General features: G+C 42.4%; 2 protein-coding genes across 7 annotated transcripts in view; both read right to left on the reverse strand.

The window, feature by feature from the left end:
* LOC121447136 (FERM, ARHGEF and pleckstrin domain-containing protein 2) overlaps nucleotides 1–8168 on the reverse strand; it is a 105145-nt gene extending 96977 nt beyond the window's left edge. Inside the window, exon 1 of one of the 2 annotated variants that reach the window (XM_041650212.1) lies at nucleotides 8045–8168. The gene's annotated coding sequence lies outside the window, so the exon portion shown is untranslated. Of the gene's footprint in view, nucleotides 1–7879; nucleotides 8015–8044 lie in introns of those variants that run through there. The other variant, XM_041650213.1, reaches the window with a different exon arrangement.
* Nucleotides 8169–10315: 2147 nt separating this feature from the next.
* Nucleotides 10316–17161, reverse strand: part of LOC121446968 (septin-2) — a 36713-nt gene continuing 29867 nt past the window's right edge. For all 5 annotated transcript variants that reach the window (XM_041649900.1, XM_041649901.1, XM_041649902.1 and 2 more), the window contains exons 10-13: nucleotides 15835–15918; nucleotides 14443–14500; nucleotides 12924–13056; nucleotides 10316–12278 (exon numbers count right to left, since the gene is read on the reverse strand). In XM_041649900.1, coding sequence (XP_041505834.1) covers nucleotides 12955–13056; nucleotides 14443–14500; nucleotides 15835–15918 — 244 coding nt within the window. In that variant the 3' untranslated portion in view covers nucleotides 10316–12278; nucleotides 12924–12954. The remainder of the gene's footprint in view (nucleotides 12279–12923; nucleotides 13057–14442; nucleotides 14501–15834; nucleotides 15919–17161) is intronic.

Here is a 17161-nt window from a genome sequence, read left to right on the forward strand (position 1 = left end):
GACAGCAGATGGAAAATTTAGAACTATTACACACAGATCCAGTCCCAACTCTGTTGTAAGCTTCTCAATGGAGCAAAACCTGAAAGCTGATGCGCCAAATAGTTTATAGTACTTATAGCCAAAAATAAAATAAGCCCCGTGAAGCTCTGTGATCAGTCTTCTGAGCGAGGCATGTCTAGCACTAGCTATAGAATAAAGCCTTTGGCCGAGCAGTGGTGGTGCACACCTCTAATCCCAGCCAACACTCAGGTGGCAGAGGCAGGTTGATCTCTGTAAGTTTGAGGCCAGCCTGGTCTATAAGAGCTAGTTTCAGGCTCCAAGGCTACAAAGAAACCCTGTCTCAAGAAAAAAAAAAAAGATCCTTCACACAAACAGCACGGAATGAACCAGCGACCGGGTCCAAAGATATGCCTCTGGACACAACCGATAGTTATCCACCTTACAGCTTTACTTTCACTCCCCAGTTGTTTAAGTATCTGAACATTAACTAAATTTATAATTTCCTTCACTGGAGGCTTCAGACAATTGCTAGATGTTCTAACTATATGTAAAACAAAATTCTGAAACTGAAAAAAATCTTTTTGCAGTGGCCTCATAAGCACTAGGTAAGTACCGTAGGTCCAGGTGTAACCGCCAAGGATAACAAGAAGCTACCTGCATTCTTGGCTCCTGGCTCCTTCTAAGGCAGGAAGAATATATTGAAAACACATGTTCTAACCTCTCTACCTCTCTCTTCTGGTATCAGCCGAAAGAGATCCCCACAGAACTCCAATCACATGAGTGGACCACAGAAATCCAGGCCAGCCTCATTATTTCAATGTTAGCTGATTAGTACCCTTAATTACTTATGCAAAGTGTCCTGTTTATGTATCACATTTCCAGAATGAACACTAAAAATTAATGGCCACAGAGGCCACAATCCTGCCAATCTTAGGGTTTTTACTGCTGAGATGAAACACCATGACCAAAAAGCAAGTTGCGGAGGTTTATTTGGCTTGCACTTACACAGCATGGCTCATCACTGAAGGAAGTCAGGACAGGAACTCAAAGAAGGCAGGAATCTGGAGGCAGGAACTGATGCAGAGGCCATGGAAGAGTGCTGCTTATTGCTTCCCTGGCTTGCTCAACTTGCTTTCTTACAGAACTCTGGACCACCAGCCCAGGAATGGACACACCCACAATGGGTTGGGCATTTACCCACCAATCAATAATTAAGAAAATGCCTTACAGCCAGATCTTACTGGGGCATTTTCTCAACTGAGGTTCCCTCCTTTCAGATAATTGGACTTTGTGTAGCAAGCTGACATATGACTAGCCAGCACACTCACAATCACAAAGTTCTCAGACCAGTTCAATATTTTCACTGCAGTTTTAGTCTGTGAGCATTTCCTTGGGTTTTCATATATGAGTATCTTTGGATTATATCCTAGACTTTTAAAACACTCTGCTGTCGGAATCTTATTTTAGTCCTATGGAGCATACTGGTATTTCTGATGAGCAGACACTGGCCTGACTGGATTCAGGCTGCCAGACCCATCCAGTCTTCTGTGGAATATTGTCAGTGAAATTCCATTTCAGAACCCTTATATTCCCCAGTAAAACCCTACTTACCCTGTGTGCCACTCACCCTGATGCAGAGGCCAGAAGAAAGCATAGGGTCCCTTGGAACTGGTTGTGAACTAGCATGTGGGTTTGGGGAATTAAAAACAGGTACTCTGGAAAAACAGCCAGTGCTCTTATCTGATGAATCATCTCTCCAGACCCTGGTTCTCAGTTTCTGACTCACATATGCTCAGAGTTGAGCCTCTAAGTCCAAAAACTTTAAGGGGCAACTTTCTCTCTGGGACCTCTCTGGTATACTTTGCTCTCTTTTCAGTCCTTTAGCCAGAAATTTGGGGTTTTAGCAGTGCTGTTTGCCCACAAATTGTATTTTGTCCGGAATGGAGCTCCAAGAGGGAAGAGAGGAAAGAAGCAACTGCTAGAGAAATGACTGAGAAGCAGAGAGGAAAATAGTGGACTTCCCCACTCTCTGCTGGAGCCCACCTCCAGGTTCTGAACATTCTGATGGCAGATCAGGGAATGGTGAAGAAAAACAGGCAGCTCTCTATTGAGGTGGCCTACATCTCCACGGCCCATTACCTTTTGCTTGTCAGAGTCTTCCGCAGCTGCATCACACGCACATCCAGATGTTCTAACTAATGAGTGGAGGGCCAGGATGGAGTGTGCACTCCCAGAAACTAAGCTCCATTATCACGTTTTAAACCATAAGCCAAAATAAACCTGTACTCCTTTAAAAAAAAGCCCAAACATGTTATGGTGGGTCTCACTGGGAAAGAGTAAAGGACCAATTTTTACTTGTCTTTCCAATGTAAAATTCTTTCCCAACTGTTTACAGTAATGGATGTATATTACCTTTGAAATCACAGCTTCCAGAGAAGGCAAAAATACTGTCTCTTGTCTAAGAGTTACAGTTGTTCTTGTTATTTTCCTAAAACAGTTTAATTAGTAAATACTTTTAGTTGAGCACAGTGGTGACTGTCTTTAATACCAGCACTTGGAAGGCAGAAGCAGGCAGATCCTTGAGTTCGAGGCCAACCTGGGCTACAGAGTGAGTTCCAGGACAGTCAGGCCTACCTGTTTCAAAAAACCAAAATCAAAAAAAAAAAAAAAATACATAAAAACTTTTAACACTGGAATTAATTTTTAAATTGTGGTCCACTCTCCATATTAACTACTACTGAAGAAAATTTGACTTTAGTAAAATAAACAAAATATTTAGTAAAGCTTTGTAAGTTTATTTCCAACATTACTTCCTTCTTCTCAAACAAATGGCTGAGGAAAATGCACTTAGAACCTGCACGCCACACACTGCTGGTTTACTTGGCATCAAACACGGAGTATAAAACTACCCCAATAAAAGTTGATAAACAAGTAGTCTGGCTCAGGTCTCTAGGTCTCTCACATGGGCCTCTGAGGCCCCACGCAAAGTGTTCCTATGGTCATACATCTCTGTAAAATTTACCAAAACACTATTCTGATTGTAATCACTTATGATTGTTGGATCTTTCCCGTGTAACTCTGCCTGTGCCATTCTCCCCTATGAGAAGGTAGACTGGAGGAGCAGTTGGCACTTCTGGGAGCCAGATAAAGACCCATTAATGTGAATGGACATTTAAGTTTCCCGTAGTTAATTTATGTATATTCAAATGAGATGAACTCCTGAACACCCTAGGTGGTCCTAGGCAAACAACACAAATGGATCCACCAATATCTGGCATGGACGGTACATGAATAATAGAAAAGAAATAAAACTGAAATACAAGGAGCCGGAAGCTCATTTGTGAGAAAATTTTCAGTAAATTTGTTAAACTCTAGGCAGAGTTCAGTTCTCAGAAGAAAAAGTACAAATCCTTACCTATAAGAAAAATAGGTCAGTAATATAGAACTATAAATGTAAATATGTCTTAGATGAATATTTTTCTTCCTTATTAAATGTAATTGTGAAAAAGAGAATAAAATCTTTCCACACTGCACCCACCCCAGGAACACAAAGCTGTTTGTATACAACTATAAAATATATCTATATGTGAAATCAAAAATCATGTATTCTATCACTAAAAAATTATCAGCTATTCTAGAAGAATAGATGAATTCTATTTTCTCACTGTCATGAAAAGGAAATTAAAAATACATAGCTAAGAAAAAAGGGATTATATGTCTGGTAATAAATGCTGCCTCCTTTCCAAACAGTCTCATGCATCCCAGGCTGTCTTGATGACCCTGAACTTCTTGTTTTCCTGTCTCTACGACCCATGCTGAGATCACAGGGATCCACCGCTACGTCAGGCTTATGCGGCACTGAGAAATACACTCAAGACTTTGTGTATGCTAGGAACGCGCTCACTCTTTATCAACTCAGCTACAATCCTAGCTCCTTACTTTTTCGCATACTAAACAAATGTTTATTTAATGAATTAACTTTTATTTGTAACCTTATTCATTTAAAGAGATTTACATTTAATTTTAAATTGTGTGTGTGTGCCCGTGAGCTTGCATTTCTAGTGCAGGTGTCCACAGAGATCCTTCTGGAGATGGAATTTTTGGCTGATGTGAGCTGCCTATCCTTTTCTAATTATATATGCCTCAGGTTTCACAAAGCCTAGCATCAGACTTTGCTCCCCCACAAGACTTTACTACTACTGTATTATATTACTGATTTATTATTTTGTATTTCGAGCATTTAAACATTATTTAAAACTTTTTCTGATACTGCAGAAACTCTAAGTGTTTAAGGATATAGGACCTTCTACAGGGGAAAATCCCTGCGGTGCAGTGGAACGGTAGAGGGTAAGTGCATTAAAGTGAGGATGGCAGAGGGCTGGCAGGTGGAGGAGCAGCTGGGATGGAGGGACAGTCGAAGCAAAAAGAGTTATCAATCCTCATATGCATGACAGTAGCTACTATGTCCCAAGTGACTCCCACTACCAGAAGGCTCAGATCAAATCCTTTGCTTTACACTGTGCCATTTATAGCTCCCAAGCACCTGTAATAGGTAGCAGTGTTTCCGCACTATAACTCAAGGAATTCCAGAGGAGAATGACTTGGAGTTCCTCACCTCTGCAGACGGCTCCAACTCCATCCTGATTCTACAGTGCACACAAAAGGAGTTGAATGGAGAAAGGAAAGCAACGAAGTAAGCCCACAAGAACACGTGCTCACTGAAGTCACATTTAAAAAAATCACTAGAAGCCGGGCGATGGTGGCGCACGCCTTTAATCCCAGCACTCGGGAGGCAGAGGCAGGCGGATCTCTGTGAGTTCGAGACCAGCCTGGTCTACAGAGCTAGTTCCAGGACAGGCTCCAAAGCCACAGAGAAACCCTGTCTCGAAAAACCAAAAAAAAAAAAAAAAAAAAAAAAAAAAAAAAAAAAAAATCACTAGAGTAGTGGCTGCTCTGGCTGCTCATGCTCAATGGGGTGGGGGACTTACAGGAAGCATAATGCACTCGCCCTTACTCCCAGCACTCCTGAGAAAGAGGCAAGCAGGTTTCTGTGAGTTTGAGACCAGCCTGATCTACACAGCGAGTTCCAGGACAGACCCTGTCTCAGGTGGGGAAGGCAGAGGACAGCCAGCTCAAGACAACAGAGTAGAGCAGAGGAAGCTGCCTGGGGCTGAGCTGGGAGGGCTCCAGCAGGCTGACTAGGGATTAGGGAAGAGAGAGGAGCCAAAGCAGGTCTCCTCATCATATCCTGTTGTCACAGCGCCTTTGTGTTTTATTTACATTTACTTGTGGACGCGTGTGCACGTCTGACACCGTTTACATAAAGAGGTGGGAGCACACCTTTTGGGAATCATTTCTCTCCTTCTACCACGTGTGTCCCTGGTTCCAGTGCAGGTCACCAGGCTTGGCAGCAGGCACCTTTACCCATTCAGACATCTAACCATCCTCAGGTTTGTATCTTTAGGGAGCAATAAGCTAAAATACCTTAGTATTTAGGCCTAGTGGGAAATAATCCTATAAGACTAAAACAAAATCACTGAAATCATTCTGCCCTCCTGATTCTGTCCCTGTCCTCATGCATATTTTTACACTTGAACTTTTGTGTGCACATGATTTCACCTTTAAGGTTAAAGGCATATTTGAAGCATATTTCCTGGGATCAAAAATGGTTCAAATTATGCTTTGAGGAGGAACAGGAATGAGCTTGCCAAAGAATGTTGACTGGCCAAGAGTACTTACTTAACCACCTGACCGATACAATGTTTGCTTATCTGATTATTTTTTAAAAGTGGGATTTCAAAAATCAAAATATCACATACTGGTAGTTGCCTTCCAAAAATAGTCGACCACAATCCTCTCCAACATAAACAAGAAAATGATAGCACTGGGGTTTATCATGCTAAGTTTCAGGAGGTCCTCAACTTTTTAGCTTTCCTCCATAAAGTCAAACCATCACATCAACAGAGCCATTAGCGCCAACTGACTCCACACATACTGACCTGAGCGAGCAGACTAAAGTCGCCCAACTTTTCAATGTGTTCTGGCTGCACACCTAGCCACATGGCATTGTACGAAGCTCATGAAGGGAAAGGGGGAATCAGAAGGTCAAACGGGGGAAAGAAAAATATGAATGTAACTGAGACGGCAGACGGAACTGAGAGGAATCTGTTAATGTGTGAATACAGGTGTTCGTGTGACTAGAAGCAGTAATGTTTGGAAAGGGGAAACTGGCCTATAGACGTAAACAGCCTCCCATGGGACTGCCCAGGGATTAATCTCTGCTTAGGCAATCCAGTTCACATCCTTCCCTCCACACAGGATAACTGTGGCACCACTGTCTAATTCTCTCCCAACTCATCTGACAAATACCCAGGGTTAGCCTGTGCTACTTTCACTTGCTAGTAACAATTACTGAAGTTCATGAAGTTCTTACTCAATGCAAGGTCATTTACACAGCTTCCAAACTTGATTCTTAGTCCTCACATTGTTGCCTGAGGTAAGTACATTTTAAACCCACTCTACGGATAGGGAACCTAAGGCAGGGATAAATGAAGGACATACCTCCTAGTGACCTGCTCTTTGGTAAAGGAATTTGTAGGTGTCATCATCTATAAACTCGCTAATAAATGTAGCAAAGCAGGCCATTAGAGACTGGTTTTGCACATATCCCAGAATGTCACCCTAAACCTATCCAGTTTGCTTCTTCCTGGGCTTGAAAATGGGAGTTGTGCACAGGAAGTCACGATGTACACCTCTACTCTCGGCACTCAGAGGCTGAGGTAAGAGGGTGGCGAGCTGGAGGCCGGCCTGGGCTATGGAGAATGTCTCAATAAGAACCGTGGGGATGTGCAACTTGGGCATGTCCCCTTTGAAGACTTTAGAACCGACAAATGAGCAGCCACGAAGTGCTTCACAAATGACTTTCTGTCTCCAGACATTCACAAACATTTTACTTAGCCTACAAGTCAAGGTTACTTCACACCTCCCTATTTCAAACTACCTCTTTCATCTTTCTAACTCTGAGAGAATCCGTAGGGCCGACTATGATACTGTCTCCACCAGACCAACGCAAAATCAGTGTTAACCACTAATTACCAAACATTTTCACAGTGGCCCAGTCAAAACCACCTCATGGAAACAAAACTAAGCTAGCGAGAAAAGCCACCCTTTAAAGATTTTGCCCGGACTTTGAAGCCTTTCCATTTTCTGAACACTATGTACCGACATTATTTCCTGCATGAATGCCTCATTTTAGTTTCAATTTTTCACCACCATTACTGGGGGCATGAAAGATTCTGAGAAATCACTGCTACGTGTGTAAATGGCAAAGGTTTTTATAATTTAGGGTGAGTACAACGCAATGGGCCGATATTACTTCTAGATCCTAGCAGAGTAAGAACATTAACACTTGAGTCTCGGTTTTGAAGGAAAGGCAGAGAAGAAAAAACAGGGAGTGGCCAGTGCCCTCCTAGGCTTTCATTTATGGCTCTTGGTGGTGCTTCCCAAGGCTCTTGCTTTGTTGAGCACTGGCCTGGGGGATGGAGTGGTCTTCAGAAGGGCATTCTAGTGGCCCTTAACCCTCCACGGGACACCCAGTGTCCACAAGAGACGCAGGGACTCTCAATCATCCCCCTTCCTCAACAGCTGGTCTCCACGTGTGATGTCCCTGCCCTCAGTACTCTGCTGACAGCCAGGCTCCGTGCGGAACTCCGCAGCTCTCAGTCCTCCCCAGACTGCCCATTTACACAAGCAATACTCCTGTCTTCAGCGGACATCTAGTCTCAACCCGAGACTCTCCTCCCTTCGCCCCTCCACGGACAGGCCGTTCACAGACGTGTGTTGTCAACCGCGAACTCGGCGAGGAGCTGGCGCGCCTCACCAAGGCCTCAGTGCCGGGCGTGGACTTTCTCTGGTGGACGGCCAGCCTCAGGCCTGGTCCGACTCAGATTCCGCTGAGGTCCGGCCGACGAAGGAAGCCCCAGCTCGCCCCACCGGCCCTGCGCGGCTCGCCCGCCGCCCCCGCCCACGGCCGCCGCGTCCTCACCGTGCCACACACACCGGCCTGCGACGCCGCCAGCCAGGCCTCCTCCACGTCCTGCGCCCGCGCCGCCCGATCCCGACAGCTAGCTGCTTCCCCGCCCCCGCCGCGCGTCCGCCGCAGCCCCGCCCCCCCGCGGACGCACCACCGATTGGCCTGCGGGCGGGTCCTCCCGACGGGCGCCTGCGAGCCCGGCTCCCAGCTCTTGATTGGTGGCCACACGGGGAAGGGCGGGGCGGGAGGGGACCCCAGTGTCCAAGGCAAAGCTGTGTAGCTCCTCCGCGGGTGGATCCGTGCCCTGCACGCTGGGCGGACCTTTGGTGCTGGGAGGGGTTTGGGGACTCGAGAACTCTGTACTGGGTGGGACTTAGGAAAGCCGCGAGTTCTTAGTCTTTGGCTTGCCGGGAGGATTCGGTCTTGGACCCGGCTTCGGAACTACGGGAATACTCTGGCCTGAACTGGACTCTGGAACGCGGGTGGGCCCTGCGTGAGCCTTGGGCGGGACTGTGGCACAGGGGCGGGTCTCAGCCTACAGGCTGGCTTTGGCAAACAGGGAGGGTCTGGGTGGGGCCTGGGATTGCTCCCGCACCCCTCCCCCCAGCCCGCCGGACTACCCCGACATTTATACCCTTGGTCACGCCCCTGACTGCCAGCCTCCTTGTCTCCCATTCGTCGTGTCCCGCCGCCCCCGGGAATAATGGAACCGTAGTCTATGTGCACCAGGGTTGTTTTTGAGGTGCTGTGCCGGAGGCAAGCTACGCCAAAGAAGCGCCCTGAAAGCTTTCGTTGTTCCCTTCTAGTTTTGAGGCTCTTTTTGGGAATCAAAACGGTGACACTAGATTCTGGGCCTCCATTCCTGTGACTTGCAGTACCCCCCACTTTCTTGTCCCGTTGGTTAATTGAATGGCCCTGCACGGAGTCCTCTCAACCATGGCCAGGCTAAATAAACCCAGGAACAGTTTGCACATAGTCCCAAGTGATTCATACAAATCCCCGGCCTTTGGAAGAGTCCCTAAGACAAGATGGGAGTGCCTCGGCCCACTGAGGGTGGGGCCTCTGCTTCCCCAAGGCAACCTAGGAGCACAGGCCGACCGACTGAGCTCAGTAACATGGGGAAGCCTCCCAACTTCTTCCACCACCCTTGCCTTTCCCTCGAACCAGACAATGCCACTGAGTGTGCTATCAATCATAAGAAAAGTGGCAGGGCAGGAATGACGTTAGACTGAGCAACCTAATGACCTAGAGAGCAAGAATCCCACTACCCTGGGATCAGTGTGCTGCTCAGAAAGCAAGAGGAAGAGGGGCCCAGATAGCACTGCCACTATCAATACAGTGGTCTGGATGCCCAAATGGGAGTGAGCCCAAGTCGAGGGTTTTTTTTTAGGGTTGTGTGCGTTTTTGTTGTTGTTTTCTTGTTTTCTAAACAACTTTGTGTCTCCTTCCACCTTGTGTGTCTCAGGACCAAACTCAGGTTTGACCAGGTGAGTGGGAGTACTCAGCTCTGAACCTCTCACCAGTCTCAAGTCTGGTTTTTCAAGTTGCTTTCCTGTGATGGAGGGATGGCTTAGCAGTTAGGAGCCACTGGCTGCTCTTCCAGAATACCTAAACTCGGTTCCTGGCACCCACATGGCTGCTCACGGTTCCAGGAAATCTGACATCCTCTTCTAGCCTCCTTGGGCACCACCAGACATGCACATGGTACAGACACGTGTATGCATGCAAAATAGTCATACACATAATGTAAAAATCTTAAAATCTGAGCATGGTGGCTTACATCTCTAATCTCAGCACTATGGAGGCAGAGGCAGGTGGATTTCAATGAGGTGGAGATCAGCCTAATCTACTTAGGGAGTTGCAGGCTAGCCAGGCTAAAGGGAGACTGTCTCAAATACTACCAAACAATAAATAGTTATTTAAAAAATTAAAAAGCAGTTTTTTGAACTTATCTCTTATATGGAGAAACAGAAATATATTTGGAACACTTTTACTTCCCACGATGCTGAACAGTTGTTGCTTCGTTTTCTAATTAGTAAACTTACTTTTGAGGTTTTAGTGTCCATTTTTAGCAAATAATCTGTTGATAATTTGATAACCTGTACAAAGTTCTGTCCCAGCTGTACCATTTCTTCTCAAATATCTGGATTATCACTGGTGAAAATATATGCAGTACTCATGCTATTAATACAAGCAACTCCTGTTTGGATACACAGTTGTCACTGGGGCCCTGAATCTTCCCAGTGAATCTCAGCCTTACTCAAATAAAACGAAGACTGCTCATTTTATTAAACAATAGTGCTTTATTGAAAAAGGGTTAGTTTAAATGGCTACAAAGTTGAAGTGTAAAATGTGTATATTTCTACAGGTACAAGTTAACTTCTTAGTGAGAAAGCAAGTATTTATTAGCAAAAGTATGTTTAGATTTGGATGGAAAAACTGAAGGGGGATTTAGAATTGTGGCTGTAAGATCTTCCAGCACACACTCACATTGTCATCCTTCGATGTCGGCTGGCTCTCAGTGGCACCCTTAACTCACAAATACAGGGCTCACACTGAATGCTTGAAAATGCTTTTGTTTAAAAAAACAAACAAAAAAAAAACTTTCTCCAATCAAATTAATGTTAAAATAACCCAAACAGGATTCCACAGGTGTACTCCATAGTCATCAACAGTTTTCTTGGTAGAAACTTCACACAATTAACCCCCAGCCATTCACAGTGATGCAACAGTGAAGGGGCAAAATGAGCAAACGTATTATTTTCTGTAATTTATAAAACTTTTTAAGTCTCATTTTATTAGTACTATTGATTTTTGGCCTGAATTACACATGAATCCCTGGCTCATCATCAATCAAGCACTTTCTTCTGCAGCAAAATGACAGCAGAGAACTAGCACCTGCTTTGCTTCCTCCGCACCACCGTCTCCCTCACTTGCCATTTCTGTGGCCATTAACTGACATTAGGGGACAGCGCTAGAGAATATAAGCCAGGTGTGGCTCTGCTCACCTGCTTGCAACACAGATCTGAAATGCCTTTCATTCATGCCACACAGACATTTAACTACACAAACTGAGGAAAATGACAATGGCGGAAAACAGATGAGACAGTCTGCACATAAAAAAACTGCTATTTTCCTCCCAGTAGAAAACCACTGAAAAAGGGAAGAGTTAGAGGAAAACCTGGCAGGGCAGGCATTTGGGCTTCAAGCGGCATTTTGTGCAAGAGCACCACCCAATCACAAGCCTGGGTTCCGATCTATGCCAGCCAAGGACCATGATTCCCACTGCCACGGCGATCTTTGCACCAAGTTACACAAAGTACATTAAAGTGCAGTATAAAATATAAACATTTTGGTTTCTTTAAAAAAGTATTGCCTTTTAGTTGAGTAGAAAGTTTACTGACTCTTACTGTGTAACGAGTCTTGTTACACTATGAAGCTGGAGCTCACAGCTGCTTTGGTTTTCTCCACAGCACAGCATAATCAGCATCCACAGTATAAAAATCCTTGTAGTGAGTTCTCTACAGAGGTTTGAAAATGATCTGGCACTAGAATCCAGAGCTCTTAAAGTTCAACCCTGAAATCCTGCTTTTTAAAAGCTATTTAAGTATAAACATGTATCTCATTAGATAAATCTCCTCTGTTCTGCCTGGTTAACAGATAAATGTGCAGATGAATTAACCGTACTAACTACAGCAGCAAAAGTGGTTTTAGGTGTTCTGCACAAATATAAAGTTAACAGTGTGTGCTTCGTTCTACTAAGCAAATATGCTGCCACCAAGTCTGCACAACCACCTCTGTTACAGGTACGCCTTGTCCACCACACAGGAACATTCTGAGCAAAGAAAAAAGTCTAGACATAAATCAAGAGTACTTGTCAATGATTAGTCAGGCCAGCTAAATCAAAGAAATTCACTATTAAGTTATATATGTTGACTGACTTTTAGAAAAAAATTCTAACATTAGTGGTTAAGGAAGAAGAAAATCAGGATTTACCTCACAAAATATAAAATGTAACATAACAATGAAATATAAATGTTAAAAGTACTTCATACCAGAGGGCAAAAAAAGAGCAAAGAACCAAATATCAAAACCATCAAAAGTTTAAAAAACAACAAAACAAAGTCCCAACTGAAATCCTTAGACACAGCGAGTTAATCCGGATGGGCACACTTTCAAGGGTGTTAAGAAACTTGATGCTGCAGCACTTATCAGGAATACTTTTCTTTTAATCCAAATGTGTTTTCTGGAGAGCAAAAATAAAACCATTTAAATGGAAGTGATGCATTTATTGCTTTGATCATTAACAATACTCCCTCTTATGTGAAAGGGCATGAGCTGAGGAAAATGTTCTGTATCTATGACCAATTAACCAAATCAAGATGCCATTTATGAAGCTCTCTGAAACCACCAGGTTCCATGAAATTAAAGTGTAGAGAATTACACCAGACCACAAATGTAAATGATATGCCCATTTCTAATGGTCACATATTGTTTGCCTTAAAGGCCTGGAGGTCTGTAATCTCCATGCATCAAGGTGACCCTTATTTAGCTGGCATTAATTCTTCTTCCTACTACCTATACCAATCATCTGCAAAAGCTTTAAATAAATTAAGAAAGTTCTATTTGAAGATGTTCACAATATTAATGAGTTTCCATTACTATGTCTAATGAAAGTTTAAAATTTTTTCTTTAACATAAATTATATATGTAACATTAGAAAATAGGAATGTTTTTATTAGACAGTAGGTGGCAGCAGAGAATGGTTTTTGCTTCTCAATGAAAGGCTAGTGATACAGAATGATAGGTTCAAAAATGCAAAACATTGGTAAAGCTTAAGACAGAGGAGCCCATGATACTCAAGGTTGAGCTGACAGTGAAGTCACCTTACCTCCCCAACGTACTAATATGCAAACACCACCTCACACATGGTGCCCGAGTGTCCCGCTGTCATTGTCACCACCCTGCATCTGCATCTGCATCTGCGCTTGCATCCTCGCAATCATCTCCTGCATGCGGCGAAGCTATGAACGGGACATGTCAGATACAGTGTTAGTGTTGTCATAATATTTAGTTTTTACTTTTTTTCTCAAGAACAGTATGTTCAAATAAAAAGAACTTCCAAACCAATCTAAAAAATCAATAATTCATCAAAAATCCATGTAAATGACAAAATATGCATTAAATTAAGACAAAAATTACCAATGAAAAGAAGCAACAGTTAAAGAATATGACAATGAGACAAGAAAGAAGGCTGCTATTACCCTCTGGAAAACAGAAAGGGATAGGGAATGGGCATGTCGTCTTTTCTGCTTGGCTAAGAGGTCTTCATGAAAATAATGCTTACCCACTGCTACCCTTATCCTTTTTTTTCCCAGTTATTTTTGAGACACATTATCATGTAGCCCAGGCTAGACCAAAATTCCCTATGTAGCTAAGGATGACTTTGAACTCTTGATTTTCCTGTTTCTACTCCTCAAGTGATAAATTACAGGCAAGATCCATCATTCCTATTTATGCCTTTTTAGACTGAACCCAGGGGTTCCTGCATGTTAGATAAGCACTCTGTGGTAGACCACGGAGCTATATCCCCAGACTCCTACCAATTATTATCCTTGAGGTATATGTTCAGAAGACTGAATTCTTATAGCAACTTGTCCTATCCACAACGTTATATCTATTTTAATCTTTACAATCTTATTAGAAGCATTTCCTAACTTCTCCACCATTTAAGTCCTATGTATTTCTACTCTTTTTTAGTGATGAATGCAAATTGCAGCCTCAATGTGTTTCTCAATTGGTTATTATCCATTTGAGGATAATAGGAAAAAGATTTTTGAACATTTCCTGAAAATCAGTCACATTGCCTTTTATTGTTAGCAAAACTGTTACTAGAGACTGAATGAATGAATGTTCTTATCTTTCCTGGGTAAAGTAATTCTAATGTTTGAAGGAATAAGTAAGCATGTGAGGTACAGAGAGCGCATTTAAATTGGACTCATGAGAAGAGCCTTGCCCTTCTGGTTACAGAAACATTGTAGAGAATAGTTGATACCCAAATAAATATATTTTAAAATATGTATATTACATATATGCACATAAATTTAAAAGATTTGTGTATAATGATTCAAAAAAGGAAGAAAGAAAATTGTAATAAATTAATTATAAATATTTTTGGATAGGGCTGGAGAGATGGCTCAGCGGTTAAGAACAATGGCTGTTCTTCCTGAGGACCTGAGTTCAATTCCCAGCACCCACCTGAAAGTTCACAACCACCTATAACTCCAGTTCCAGGGGATCTGACAGCTTCATACCAATGTACATAAAATAAATTTAATGAATTATTTAATAGGAAAATATTTTTGAGTAGAAAACAGCTACAGACACTAGACTATGGCTGTTCTACTTACCTCAGCCTCCTTTTCAAGCAAGATCTGGTCTTTATTCATATCCTCATTCTCCACTTTCCTAAGGGAAAAACAACAAAAAAATTACAATTGGAATATTGCAGTGTACTTCTGAATTGAAAAAAAAAACTTTAAGATTCTGAAGACCACGACTTTATAATTACATGCTTACAGCTTTTTAAATTAAAGTCATGAAAAAAATAACAAAACATGAAACTGGAAATTCAGAAGATGACCTGACTTTTGTTTGACAGTCACCCAAAAGGGTCTTGGTTTTACGTTCCCCTCTATGACTCTATGGTGAATAAAACTGTCCTTGAAGGAGCCCGAAGGAGCTGAGTGGGCAGAGCATGACTGACCAGGGCTGAGAAAGGCACCTCTAAGCACACTGACACCAACACCAGGGTATACTAGTAGGGATTCTTGTACTTCCTCCTTCTAAACATTTTCTTAATGTCTGGTTTTCAAATTAAAATCGCAATACTCCAAAAAGCTTTTTTGTTCTTAATTATGTGTATATGTGTGTCTATATATGCACACATGCACACGAGTGCTGGTGCTCCCCAAAGGCCAGAGGCACTGATCTCTTAAAGTTGCAGGTAGTAAGCTTCCTAGGCACCAAATTCCGGTCCTTTGAAAGGCCAGTGCATTTTAAACTGCTGAGCCACCTCTCCAACCCCTGTCAAAAGACTTTGAGTAACTTATGTATAGCACTTATTTATCCAGCTCCATTTTAAGTGAAGACATGGTTTTATCTGATGCAGACTGGGTCACAAAATACATACATTAGGATAGTAAAAAAGAAAAGGTGAATGAATGTGGCCCCATGGAATCTATAGGGAACAGAGCTGCAACTCTAGGGACACCCATGGAGCAATTACCCTAGAAAGCTTTCAAAGGCAAGCAAGTCTGCTTACTTATAAACACAGTAATGCTAAGGAAGTACCAATATAACAAGCCTCTGGATTTTCCATCTAAAGTTGTTTGCGCAAATAAATCATTTAATTATTATTCCACATATTTGTGTTTTACCTGCCATGCCCACACACAAGCATGCCTGGTGCCCAAACATGCCAGAAGACATTGAATCCCTGGGAACTGGAGTTATAGACAGTTGTAAGCTGCCATGTGGGTGCTAGGAGTTGAACTCAATATCTCCTACAAGAGGAGTCCTTCAAGAGCAAGTGTTCTTAATCACTGAGCCACCTCTCTAGCCTCCAAAACTGCACATTATGAATGTCTCCGCCCCATGCCCATTTGATTGAATTAGGAATATTCTTTTAATAATTCTTCAATAGGAAGTACATGTTGTTTGTGATCAAGAGGTCTGAGGTAGACACACTAAAGACTAGTGAAAGTGACTCAGGGAATGGGATATGGGGAAGACTGCACAACCTGCCGCCTCTCTTCAGCCTCTCAGAACGGAAGTTTTCATAGTGAAGGTCCTGGGTCACTTCCTGTAGATCTTGCATGTGGGTACTGAAAAAGAGAAGGGATACAACAGGGATTTATGTGTATGGCTGTCTCATGAGGAACAACAACAATCAAGAACACATAAAAAACTGCCAGTACTAAGAGCCCAAATAATGATTTAGTAAACTGTACAGATTGCTGAATCTCAGGATAAAACTATGGAAATGCCTAGGTGAAGGAGCTCCTTTGCAACCACAGTAAGCTATAACACAAAGGTTTGGGTGGAACACTTTCTCCTGAGCACTGCCACAGGCACTACAAAACACAGCACAATGCTAATACACAAGAGACTTTAGGAGACTTTTAGGTAAAAGATACCAGAAATAAAACACGTTATTTTTCTAAAAGATCTTATGAAAAACAAACTATTCAAATAGGTGTTTGCACAGTTTTTTTTTCAAATACTACACATTAAAAAATATATAGAGAACATTACAACATATCCCTGTTTGCTGAGGATCTCGGGAGATAATAAAAATGTGGATACCAAAGGTAGCTGCATCTTTTTCATTCTAAGAAATACACAATTGGTGTAACAGAGAACCACACCTCTCATGTAACACTAACATTCCCTGAATGACAGGGACTAGGACAGCCATGGGCTCAGCACTGCAGACCAAGTGTGTCTTAAGTACTTCAAAGCTATTATACTATATTTATAATAACTTAGGTGGAAACATGTTACTGGTTTTCATTCATTCAGTAAACAGTGTTAGTAAGAGGCAATTTTAGCTAATCAAAGTATTAGTTTATTCAAATTACTTCTCTTTTAACTTCTTTAATTAAAGGTATATTTTATGGAGAACTACAAGAGGAAAGGTTGAAGGCTCTATAAAGAAGTGATAGAAGGAAATTGTTTGGTACATATAGTATAGTATATGGGTGCTAAATACACTATTCCCCAAAATATGTATAATCACATGCTAAAATAAAAATAAAACAGGTTATCTGTTCTGTCTCATCATGTGATAACCTGATTCATTTTAACACAGCAAGGAGACCCTTATCAGATGCTAACGTTCTAGCTTCCAGAAAGTGACAAATAAGGCTCCAAATTTATGAATTACAACAATAGGAAATAAACCAAGATAATCTTATGTTAACTTGACATCTGTAACATTTATAGAATTTTCTAGGTAAATTTTAAGAGTGGTACCAATTTACAGCCTATAGCATTAATAGACACTGGGGGCTCTCGCTTTCTTTGTTGGATAGTAGCCACATCATGGGTCCTGATCTGCACTAGTAA

This window comes from Microtus oregoni, unplaced genomic scaffold, assembly GCF_018167655.1.
Source record: "Microtus oregoni isolate MIOR12 unplaced genomic scaffold, Mior012 000004F_ref0000308, whole genome shotgun sequence".
In the NCBI taxonomy this organism is placed as follows: Eukaryota; Metazoa; Chordata; class Mammalia; order Rodentia; family Cricetidae; genus Microtus; species Microtus oregoni.